Source organism: Lynx rufus, unplaced genomic scaffold (genome assembly GCF_022079265.1).
Source record: "Lynx rufus isolate CCGP_SWC_20201006 ecotype Redwood Valley unplaced genomic scaffold, mLynRuf1.p SCAF_8, whole genome shotgun sequence".
NCBI lineage: Eukaryota > Metazoa > Chordata > Mammalia > Carnivora > Felidae > Lynx > Lynx rufus.
This window is the reverse complement of record NW_025814896.1, coordinates 51330431-51342765: the sequence shown is the minus strand read 5'-3', so window position 1 is coordinate 51342765 and position 12335 is coordinate 51330431. Positions and strand designations below refer to the sequence as shown.

General features: G+C 34.6%; 1 protein-coding gene across 3 annotated transcripts in view; it reads right to left on the bottom strand.

Moving 5' to 3' along the window:
- SEPTIN10 (septin 10) overlaps positions 1–12335 on the bottom strand; it is a 66263-nt gene that overhangs the window by 23156 nt on the left and 30772 nt on the right. For all 3 annotated transcript variants that reach the window (XM_047069239.1, XM_047069237.1, XM_047069238.1), the window contains exons 3-6: positions 10210–10330; positions 9610–9805; positions 4616–4802; positions 1391–1552 (exon numbers count right to left, since the gene is read on the bottom strand). In XM_047069239.1, the coding sequence (XP_046925195.1) occupies positions 1391–1552; positions 4616–4802; positions 9610–9805; positions 10210–10330 (666 nt within the window). The remainder of the gene's footprint in view (positions 1–1390; positions 1553–4615; positions 4803–9609; positions 9806–10209; positions 10331–12335) is intronic.

The window sequence follows — 12335 nt, the reverse complement described above, 5'->3', positions numbered from 1 at the left end:
GGCCCTATAAAGAAAATTATTTATTGAGCATCCCCCACATGCAAGGTATTATGTAATAGGAATACAAAAAAAATTCTAGTATTAGTATAATTTCCCTCAACATTATCTTGGTTCTAAAAAACAATGTTTAGGAAATTGCACAAGTACATATACTCACACACACACAAAATACATAACTAAAACATATGTCTATATTTAGTGTGTGCACAGATATATGATAATATGAAGCAATATTTAAGTCCAAAACTAATGGTAAATGCAATAAATGCTACATAAACTTAGAAGAGTGAGGGATTATTGTAAGCAAGAAGATACAACCTAAACCAGAGATGGATCAAGGAGAGTAAGAACTAACTTTGGCAAGGGGAAGATTTTGAACAAAGACATAAATAGTTAGATTTAGGAAACAGTGAATAGACTGGTCTGTCTGAAACTGAGGAATACTATAGGGGAAAAGTCTAATATAAAATGTATTAAGTGTTTTGTTTAATATTTAATAACTGACAGTGTCTTAATTGGGCCTTTCTGGAAAATTATTCCAAGTGGGCACAAAAAATAAAATTGGATCGGAAGACAATATAACACATAGGTATTGAGATCACTTCATTTACATAGTCAGCTTTTTATATATTTAAAGTATCTGAATGAAAAAATCAGAAAAGGAAAAGGAGAAATAGCCTGCAGGGTTACTGAATGTCAATGTGTTAGGCAGTGAACAAGGACTGTCTCCTCACAACAACGCATACAATAGGTATTAACCCAATTATGTAGGTAAGTTAATAGTCTCAGGGAGGTTAATAACTCCCAGAAGAACATATGGTTAAGTCTATATAACTCCAAAACCCATGACCCTTCAAAATATAACCAGATATTTAAGAAATTTAGTAGCTTGGAGAAAGTAACACAAAGAAATTAGCCATATTTGGTTATATTAAATTAAAAGTTATATGAATGTTTAATATGTACATGTAACACCATAAGGGAGAATGAGCTTAAATACCAGATTAGAAACATATCGTTAAAGGTTTTAAGATTCTAAAGCATTCCAAGGGAGAGTATAAAGACTTCACATGTTGTTAAAGACAGGATAGAAAGGCATCTTCCTAAGGCAATTAGGAAGTATAGTGCCACAAAAGGAGAACCCCAGCCTCACCAATGTATCATTCTATTTAGGTAAAAGTAGAGGAAAGAAAATATGCTCAAAAATATATTCTCTTTATATTTTTCCCAACTCTAGAAAATAAAACATTTTTCTATACTGAACATTTGAAAATTCACCTTGTGTGAAGTCTTTTGAGAAGACGCAAGTGAAAGTGTGTTAGTAGGAATGTCATTTATACATTACTCTTTTCACATGTAAAACAGAATTAACATTCAACTAGGAGCTTACATTCATTGAAGCATTGATTTTAGCAATAGTTTCATCATCTGTTGGGAATTGGTATATCTGGACACCACTGCTAACCAATTCACTCATGAGCTTGATCTTAAACTTCTGTAATTCAGCTTTAGAAATTGTATCTGCTTTGGCAATCACTGGTATAATGTTCACCTACCAACAATAAAGAAAAAACAAAATCTCACAATTGAGGATTTATTTTTTTAATTCTATGTTTTTTGCATTCAAAACCACTCAGTCTCGACAAACTTTTAACCTAAATCAGATGAACAAACTATAGTCCAGCTCATTGCCTGTTGATATAAATAAAGATTTACTGGAACACAGCCAGGCTCACTCATTTACATGTTATCCATGACCACTTTCATGCTACAATAGCAGAAATGAGCAATTAACTCAGAGACCATATGGCCTGTAAAGCCTAAAATATTATTTACTACTTGGCCCTTCACAGAAAAAGCTTGCCAACTCCTAACCTAGAAAATCTCTGGCTGTCATTGTCACCATATTCCCCTATACAATCATTCCTACAGATGCTGACCTTAATAGTAACTCCTTTTAAAATGCAGAGTTCTTATAAGATTAATCTTACACCTGAATTTATGGTTATCAATTTTACGTTTTCTTTTCTTTTTCAACGTCTCTTATAATTCTATCACATACAAAATGTAAGCAGGAAGCTGAGATCATCTGCTTAATTCACTAAGAATTTTTTATTTCTTAATAATCTAAGCACTAAATAATAAGAGTAATTGATCCCTTGGCAAAACTATGAAGCAGGTGAGTTTCTCCTTCTGCCCCTCATTTCAGCAGGTCCTCTCCCCAATCAATACATCCTATCTGAACCCTGTTGTTAGAGACTCCTACCTAGATGTTGAAGGAAGGAAATTTATGAATATTAACTGAAAGTGTTCATGACTCAAAGGAATAACACTCTTAGCATTAAAGCCCTATCACTGGCCAAAGAGGAAGAAATCTGGGGTTGTGAAGACTGACTAACTTTACAACATTAGTCCCACAAAAGACTAATGTCTCCACAAATCTAAGGGTTTGTAGGGTTTTTTTTGGTTATTTAGTTGGTTTTAGAGAAAAACTTCAGGCTAACTAATCATATGTATCAAGAGAGTGAGATATCAATGTAATTTTCAGAATGAAAAGTAAAAATCATAATTCGTACTCTATTCGTAAATTTCTTGCTCTTCTCCAATTTCACAGTGACTTACTATGTATATTCAGATTTATTAGTCTTAATATGCTCCACAGAAGATAAAGATTTTTTCATCTACCCATGAAAACTTTCCAGCAATTATGGGCAAACAGCTTTCATGCTAAATTAATCAAAGTACATAAAAATTTGATCCAAGTTTTTGGTTTCAATATTGTATACTTAGATTGTCAATAAATTATGCCAAGTTAATAACTTATAATTGCTTCCACAGTAAATAGCAGAAGCATGCTCTAATGTAAGTGCCTAACGTTTAGCTTTTGATTGCCAAGATACTCATTTCAAAGACATCCATGTTGAATAAACATATTGCCAGGTGTATGACACAGCTACTAGCAAAACTGAATAAAGCACAAAGCCACCCCCACCCATGAAGCTCCCCTTTTAGAAAACCTGGGTGACTTACCCAGGTAACTGACCACTTGAGTGAGCCCACTTCTCCCTCCCCATGCCCTAATTCCACTCTTATCCTTTAAATTTGCCAGGAGTGAACCCGCAAAACCCTAGACACCCGACCCTAAACCCTAATAAAAGCAGAGCCCAGGTTCACTGTCAACTTTATTGTGTGGCCCTCCTACATGTTGTGTACCCTCCAGGACCTGTGAGTAATAGATCTTGTTCTTCAAAGTTCCCTGATGGTATCTGGCTGAAGTGCATCCTGAAATCATAGTAAAAGAGCTGTAAGGGCAGGCTCAGCCATGACACTGGTCCTGGGAAGGATATCTGTGGGGCACGCTATGAGTAATATAGTTGGGGGAGTACCTCACACATTCCTAGCCAAGAATATCACTCTAATTAGACTGGGAGGGTATATCACAGACTGAATGCTACACATCCATTTATTTGTATGTCGCTGGGAGGGAAAGAGATTTTACACTGTTTGCATAAGATAACTTTCCATGTCAAGCTTAGGAATAAAAGACAAGATATCAGTTTAATTAACCCTCACATCTGTCCCTTGAGGTAGGTATTTTTCTCCTTAAATTTTTATTTTAGAGGTGAGGAAACTGAGACTCAGGGGGCTAAAGAAACTTGCCAAAAACCACAAAGCTATTAAGGGACAGACCCAGTATTTAAAACCGGCCTCTACTGACACCAAATTCTATAATGTTTATACAGATTACATCATGTTGCTTCTGTCTAGCTAAGACAAACTGGCACATGCTTGATTTTATGAGTTTCCATATAATCAGACTCAACTATTAAAATACTGGGTAAATGGTTACAACATCTAATCAGATGAATAGACTATCATGTAAGCTTCACCAAATTTTTGCTAAATCCAAGGGACTGTGCAACTAGTCAAAAATCAATCAATCTATGTACCATGACCTCACTGGCAGCTTTATGCTTTCCACACGGATTTCTACATAGAGAGTAGTACTGGACAGAATGCCCTTTTCCCTGAATCTTATTTCATAAAATCATTAGGCAGGATAATGAAAACTGCATTTCTCACACCATCAAAGGTTATGGGAAAACTCTGGAGTTTTTTTAGAATAAGATAGTAGTCTTCAACCATCTTCTATGCAGATTAAAAAAAATGAATAAAAACCCCAAAGTGAGTTAATTTGTGGATATTCTTTTTATAGCTCCCTGAATTTATATACCACTTCTTTGCTCAGATGTTCAAAACTAGCTTTTCTTGGTATGGTTCAAATTAAAACATAATTACTATAACACATGATGAAACATTAGATCTCAACCTTTGTCAATGAACTTCTTCTCAATAGCATCATTAAGTAAAATCAGTGTCAAATTCTGGCATGCAATTTAATCACTAAAAAAAGGACTAAAGTTTTATGTTAACATTTTTCTTTGCAGTTCATCTTCTAAATTGAATTTCCCTGGAAAATAACCTAAGATTGAAATTTATCAAATGTTTTTAAAATGCACAGAATAAAAGTTAAGATATATATACATATCATAAAGATATTTTAATAGTTCAAAATAAATATTAAAGCATAAGCTGATTCCTTTTCTAAGCCCACCTTGCTGTCAAGGGTCTTCATTGTTAAGAGATCCAGTGTCTTCAGAGAGTGACCTGTAGGTGAGATGAAGTAGAGGCACACATGGATGCGAGAATCGTGGTAATTAAAGAGAGAACGCTTGATCTTTAGCTCTTCTTGGAGATAGGCCTCAAACTGAGCATCTATGTAGTCAACTACTGGTTGGTAGCTGAAAAAATTAACATTTAAATATTTAATACAGCATATTCATGCTACCATAATAAGATATTTATGTAATTCTCAAGTGTAAGATGTGCATTTTCACCAATTAATAAATAGCTACTATCTATGCTAAACAGAGAACTTTAGTAATAAAACAAATTGTGCAGAACATGCATATACAAAGGTAGTACTTTAAAACCATCAGTATACCCTGTGCTTTACAGAAATAGAATGAATATACAGACTCACTCTCACCTTCATTTGCACACTGCACGTCTGACAAGGATTCCCACACTTGCCAGACTGCTGAATGAGGACAGGCATCTAACTATAACCAAACTGGACATGACACATTATTTGACTGATAAAAGGTATGAGTACTAATACCTTAAAAGATATTTAAGTCAAATTCTATGATTTCTTCCTTCTTAAATAAGACCCATAAGGCACGAAGAATAGTAACATAATAAGGAGGAAATGCATATATAAAATGAACGTAACCAGTAATGCAGGCATAATTTTATTTTTAATTCTAAAAGCGCATCATACTCTATGCTGAGTCCTTGCCCAAATAAATTCTCCTCTAGCTATTTCATTCTATGCATCCTTCAAGATGCAAATCATATTACGTTGCATGTGCACCAGCATTCACATTAGTTTGTGACTGTTCCACTTCATTCTGATATGCTAAATCACTGTCTATTCAACTCAACTTTCTACTCTTAACCATTCTAGTTAAGTAAATCTGGGTTTCCAAGTGAAAATAACAGCAAATAGTTCCTCTGTCAAATTCCCTGGACACCTTATTAATTATCTTTGTAGTGCAAATGGAGTGGTACTTCATGCAGCTGAGATACTCAATACATGTGCACAGAACTGAATTCTTCCATGAAGTTGCCTGACGTTTTTAGTCCTTTAGGATCATCACCTCTTTTAATCTCATAGAATACCTTGTTATTCCCACACAGATGGTAAACAATGTGAGGACAGAGACAGTATCTTCTATGTTCTCCACAACACTTAGTACAATACTTTGAACATTATCAGAGAGACTATTAGAAACACCAGTATTAACTATCAGGAACACTACACTTGGAAAACTTGTCTAAATGTGACTCAACATGATTTCCTCCCCCAAATAATAAAATACTAAAAATTAATTTGTTAAATACATATTTAACATAAAAAAATCCAAAGCTTTTATTAATGACTTGAAGGAGATGAGTAATATGACCTATTTTATGCCCTAATAGCCATAAATGGTCCTCTACCTGACTGTGTTGCATTATGCTTGTCAAAATGTAAACCAAAACATTTTCTGCTAAATAGTCTACCATTAGATGTTCTTCCATAGTAATTTGCTTTAGGTTTCCATTTCCAATACACTGCATACTCATTCTTCCAGTGAAACAAAAGACAATGGCTTAAAATACAAAAATAACCTCGTTAAAAACTTCCAAGTACTCATAAAATGGTTAAGGAATTAACCAGGTCAAAATTGAAGAGAGTGGAACCTGAGAGAGGTGAGCAGAGGACTTAGAGGAGAGGTAGTAAATGGGCCAAGTCCAGACGATGCTTGTATATTATAAGTTTCACTGAAACACAGCCCTGTTCACTGGTATATGTAATGCCTAAGGCTGCTTTTGTGTTACAGTGGCTGAGTTGAGAAGTTTGGACAGAGACCATATGTCCCGCAAAGTCTGGAATATTGACTATCTGGCACTTTGCAGAAAAATTTTACTAACCCCTGCACTAAAAGCATCAGTGCTAGTTTTGTCCTGAGGTCACTTGTCAATCTAGTTCTTGAGCTTTAGTTCTGAAGGACTCACAGGACAAGAAAGAAGAAATCAAAGCCCAGGACCCACACAAAGTGGCAATCTATTAAGAGACTGCCTCCCCACATTGAGCTGAGATCCTGAGAGCCTACACCCTCAGGGTGTAGAATGAACTAGAATAAGAATAAGAATGGAACTAGAAGTTAACCTACAATTCCTCCCCTCCCCCCAAGTTGTTGCAGGGAAGGTTGCCCTGGCAGTAAATGAAGAAGGGAAAATAAAAGGAAAGAAGAAAAAAAGTCTTTGAGAACTTGAGGCCACAGGGTCTGCCCTCACATATATCCACAGCCCAGGTTCACAGCCTCTTTGATGCTGAAAACCTCTAGCCATGAAACGGATTTAAGGATCCTCAGAGTATTAATGCCACAGGGGCATAACATAAGCAAACCTAAATCTGTTCAAAGGAAGGCATCTTCATCTTAGACCTCAAAGTATCTCTGCAAATAATTTTTCAAAGACCATGATACCTACAATAAAAAATAACCAAGCATATGAGAAAAAAAAAACACAATGAATAAGACCCAAAGTAAAAAAACAAACATCGGTAAAATAATTTATAATCTTAAGTATGCAAAATGGTATTTAAGATTTCAAGGCTAATTTACCAATGAAAACTCAGTTACTAAAATTCACCTTGCTACAGATTAAACAAGAGAAAGTAAATTCTTTTCTACAGAATGAATAAACAAAATATCTGATAATATTTATTCATGAGGAAAAAAAGCCCTTACCAGTAATACAATGGAACTTCCTTACTACAACTAAAATGTTTAAAAAAGCAGGCAAGCAGGGGCGCCTGGGTGGCGCAGTCGGTTAAGCGTCCGACTTCAGCCAGGTCACGATCTCGCGGTCCGTGAGTTCGAGCCCCGCGTCGGGCTCTGGGCTGATGGCTCAGAGCCTGGAGCCTGTTTCCGATTCTGTGTCTCCCTCTCTCTCTGCCCTTCCCCCGTTCATGCTCTGTCTCTCTCTGTCCCAAAAATAAATAAACGTTGAAAAAAAAAATTAAAAAAAAAAAAGCAGGCAAGCATAATACGTGGTAAAAATCAAGCTTTCTCTTTGCATCAGGACAAGGCAAAGATACCCACTAATACTACTGGCTATCCAATATAATACTGTACACCCTACCCAGTGCAGTCAGGTTTTAAAAATGGAAGAAAGAAAAATAAAAACTCTCTGCAGCCATGATGAAGTAACTGGGACTGGATTTACTCTCCCACCCTAAACAATTAGAAACTTGGATAAAATACACGAAAAAGGCTCTCAAGACATGGGACAACACACCGTATAAAACTGTGTTCATTGAGAAGGGAAATAAATGAGAAAAACTTTACAATTCCCTCAGCTTACTCCCTGGATATAAGTTTCCAGGGCACAGCACAAGAGAGCCAGAGCCTGGTGGACTCGCCAAGTTGAGGAGACAGAAACAGGAGTTCAGGGAGGCCAAAGCAAATAAAACTAAATAGAAGACAGCTGCACCAACAAAAGTGCTAATGATCTGGACAGCAGTTCCCTCCAGTCTTTGGTGAAGCACTAATCTGCATATATGTCTGAGGAAAGAACCCAAGACTATAGATATATCCTATATTATAGTCCTGGTGGTGGTTATGAAACCATGTATGTGTAAAAATTAACTGAATTGTACACTTAAAAAAATCAGTGCATTTTATTTATGCTATATAAATTATACATCAATAAAATTTATTTTAAAAGGAACAAAAAAAACTGAAAAAAAGATATATAAATGTCATTTGGAGATTACACATTACATACATAGAAAATCTACACAAATTTAGAGATGAATTGTTGGAATTAATCAGAGAATTTACAAATGTCCCTATATGCAAAATCAATTATATTTCTATACACCAAATAGAAAGTGAAGTATTTCTAAAAGATATCATCTATGAAAGCATCAAAATGCCAAATATCTAAGAATAAATTTGAATAAAGCTATATAAGAGGTCTACATAGAAAATTATAAAAAAATTATGAAGATTTAAAGCAACATGTCACAGGCCTTTGACTCTACCACTAATCTTCTTCCTCTACAAAACCCACATAAATGTGCTGATAGGCTAACATAAGTCACATAAAGGGAGCCAATTATGCAAAATATTTCTCCTCTCAAGCAAACTTTAGGAAACTAAAAAATTACCTCTAATAATGAAAATATATGCATTTCGAAAAGGAAAGAGAACAAAAAGTTATTGCTTTACTCCAATCTATTTCCCTATTTCATACTTTAAATTTCATATAGATTCTATAATCATTCTTTATAGTATCATAGGAGAAATAATGATATCCTATAAAATATAAGTAATAATTTATTTATATCAGACCTTTCCTGCAATGCTTAATAATGTACCTGGCTGATTTGGTTAGAATTTCACACACAAAAAATTCAAGCACCATGGATTGGGCCATTATATATCTGCCACTGTATGTCTTGTTATTTTACCCTCAACAAAATAATTTCCTGCCTGAAAATTAGTACAAATCACTTATTATATACCAAATTGGCATATGAATAATTAAAATAATTTTTGCTGAAATACACATTTCAATAATGTGATTCAAATTATTCTAAAAAAATTAAACTGGATAGAAAATGTCAATTTGTTAAGAACAAAATATAGCTGAATTATTAAAAAAATTAAAGTCTGGGAGGAAGGGTTTGAATTTCCATAGCAGAAAACCAAATCATGGCACAAGACAAATGTCTTTTTTTTTAAATGTTTTTACTAATTTTTAAGAGAGAAAGATAGAGCATGAGTGGGGGAATGGCACAGAGAGAGGGAGACACAGAATCTGAAGCAAGTTCCAGGCACTCAGCTGTCAGCACAGAACCTGACACAGGGCTTTAACTTGCAAACTGTGAGATTATGACCTGAGCCGAAGTCAGATGCTTAATGCACGCACCTCAGACAATTGTCTTAAAATAAGAAAAAACTTATTTCATTACAATAAGAAAACACATACCTTTCTTCTTTGTTTATTTGGTCACCAAATCCTACTGTATTCACAATGGTCAATTTCAATCGAACATTACTTTCATGGAGTTCATATGTCTGAGCTTTAAGTCTAACATGTGGGTAAAAATGTGAGGATTCATGGTCTTCAAAATTAGTATTAAACAGTGTGTCAATCAATGTTGATTTTCCAATTCCAGTTTCCCCTGAAAGAAACAAAGGTATATCTTCACAGGTGCATTAAGACAAATGAGAAGAAAATAGAACTCCCAGAGTGGTTTCAAGGGATCCCAAATATTTCAAACATTTCAAAGGCTGAGTTGTCTGTGAAAGACATACATGTAAAGGCTGGTCCACTGAGTCATTAGCAGAACATAAAAGTAAGTATGTATGCTAAGTTACTCAGAACTCTGAAGAAAGCACTGAAATATTTAAAGAACAAAAAAAATTTAAAGCAGAAAAGCTAAGAAAAAACTAATAGAATTTAAATAACTGAAAAAATCTGCGATCATGATATCAAATTAATGACATGAGCATCATACTCTTTGCAAGAATGAAGAGAACACAAGGAATATAAAGGAATAATATAGAAGAAGAGTTTGGCCCTTACCCACACAGAGAATATTAAAACAGAAGCCTTGCTGAATGGATCTATTGACCAGCTGATCAGGCAAACTCTCAAAACCAACATGGCCAGACATAGTTAAAGAACGAATATTTTCTCTTTTTTGCTGAAAGAAAACAAAGACAATGGCAATAATTAAAAAAAAAAAAAACTTTTACTAAAATAGGATATAAACACATTTCAAATGATAAATATAATTTATCAAAGAAACTAAAGATTTTATGATCATTATACCTTCACCAAGATATAAATGTGTTAAGCAAATTTGTGAGAAATCTGTGTCCAGACCCTCAAAACACATCTGCATTTCTTATTTTCTTCATACAATGAGAGTCCAGCATTGTTTATCACAAATCTTTGATTTCCAAAAAATAGGAAAATAATCATGTAAACTATGGCATATTCATTCATAAAATGGAATGTTTAAAGTGATTAAATACGTTTATGATAAATATTTAGTAACTTAAATTTTAATTTAAATGTCACGTGAAAAAAGTACAATACAAAATTATACAGTTTTAGCTCCCAGCAATGGGACAGCAAACTTATGTCACACTAATGTTCCTACTAATTAACAATTATAATCAATTCTTCCAAGTTGCTGAAGTGCAACCAAAGGCCAATAGACACTAGAGGGAATGAGACTCTTGGGAACAGGAGACCATGTAGGGTGAGATGTACATTTTCTAGGTCTTTCCGAGGGCACAACCTAGTCACTGCTACACAAAGAAGATAGACCTCAAGATGGAAGTAGTAGTCTTACTGGGTTGAGTAGTCAGTTGGAAACAAGAGCAGGTAGATCAGCTGAAAATTGAAGAAGAAAATTCCAGAAAGGAAGAAGATTTTGGACTAAAATCCAGAAATACACTCCTCTTAAAACTCTGGCTGACTGCTGAACTTGAGTATAAGGGGAGCACAAAGAGCCTAAAGGGGGGAGGCGGATGGAAATTGGAAGGAGCTATATAGAAATGCCATCCTGGGGAGCATAAATTTTAAGTCTATAAGTTAAAGGGGCTCAGTAAACACTTCAGGCTTTCTATTGAAAAACTATATGGACTACATTTTAGGAGTAAGGATCACATCCCAGAAATCAGAAATGTTCCCTAATACACAGCTGAAATAGACCTGCCCTAAAAAAGCCTATAACCAAGGTTCAACATGAACAATGCAACAACCTAGCAATTTACTGCTTGCTAGAACAAAGGTCAACACTCTTCAGAAGAAGAAAACAAAATCCAACACCTCCACAATGTACTATCCACAGTATCTACCATATAATAAAAAATTACTAGAGGAAGAAGTACAAAAATGTGATTCACAGTCAAGGGGGAAAAAGGCACAGAAAGAGATCCACAAATGAACCAGATGTTGAATCAGCTGATAAGAACTTTAAAATAACTATGATAAATATGCTGAAGAAGAAAACTATACTCTTTTTCTACAGGAAAAAGAGATGGATATAATGGCTGACATGACAGAATTACAAGAGAGATATAGAAGCTCTCAACAACAAAAGTCAGTGAATGGAATTCCTGAAAGGAAAAATACAACGTCTGAATAAAAAACTTATTGAACCATATTAACAGCAGATCAAACAATGGAAGGAAAGATTTCTTCAATAGTTATCATCCAAGCTAAATACCTTTATTTCTCCAAGCTAAAAGTCTCTCATAGAAAAGATAAAACTGCAATAGAGCTCCAAAAACTGTGGAATGATATCAAATGGTCTAACATACCTGTAACTGGAGTATCATATAGAAAAGATGGGGAGAGACTGGAGGAGGATGGAAAGAAATATATAAGTAACAGTGACTGAAATTTTTCCAATATTCTAAACATGAACTCAGAGATCCAAGAATTTCAGCAAACTACAAACAGGAAAAATCCAGAGGAACCCACAACTAGCCATATCAGAACAAAATGTTTCAACAAGAGGATAAAGAAAAATTTTATGAACAACCAGATGTGGGGAGACATATTACACACAAATAATACATAAAATGACTACAGTTTTCTCACAAAAAAAACAATGCAAAGCATAAGACCACAGAAAATAATCAATAAAATGACAAAAGAAAAAAATGACATGTAAATGTGTGTAAAATAACTTT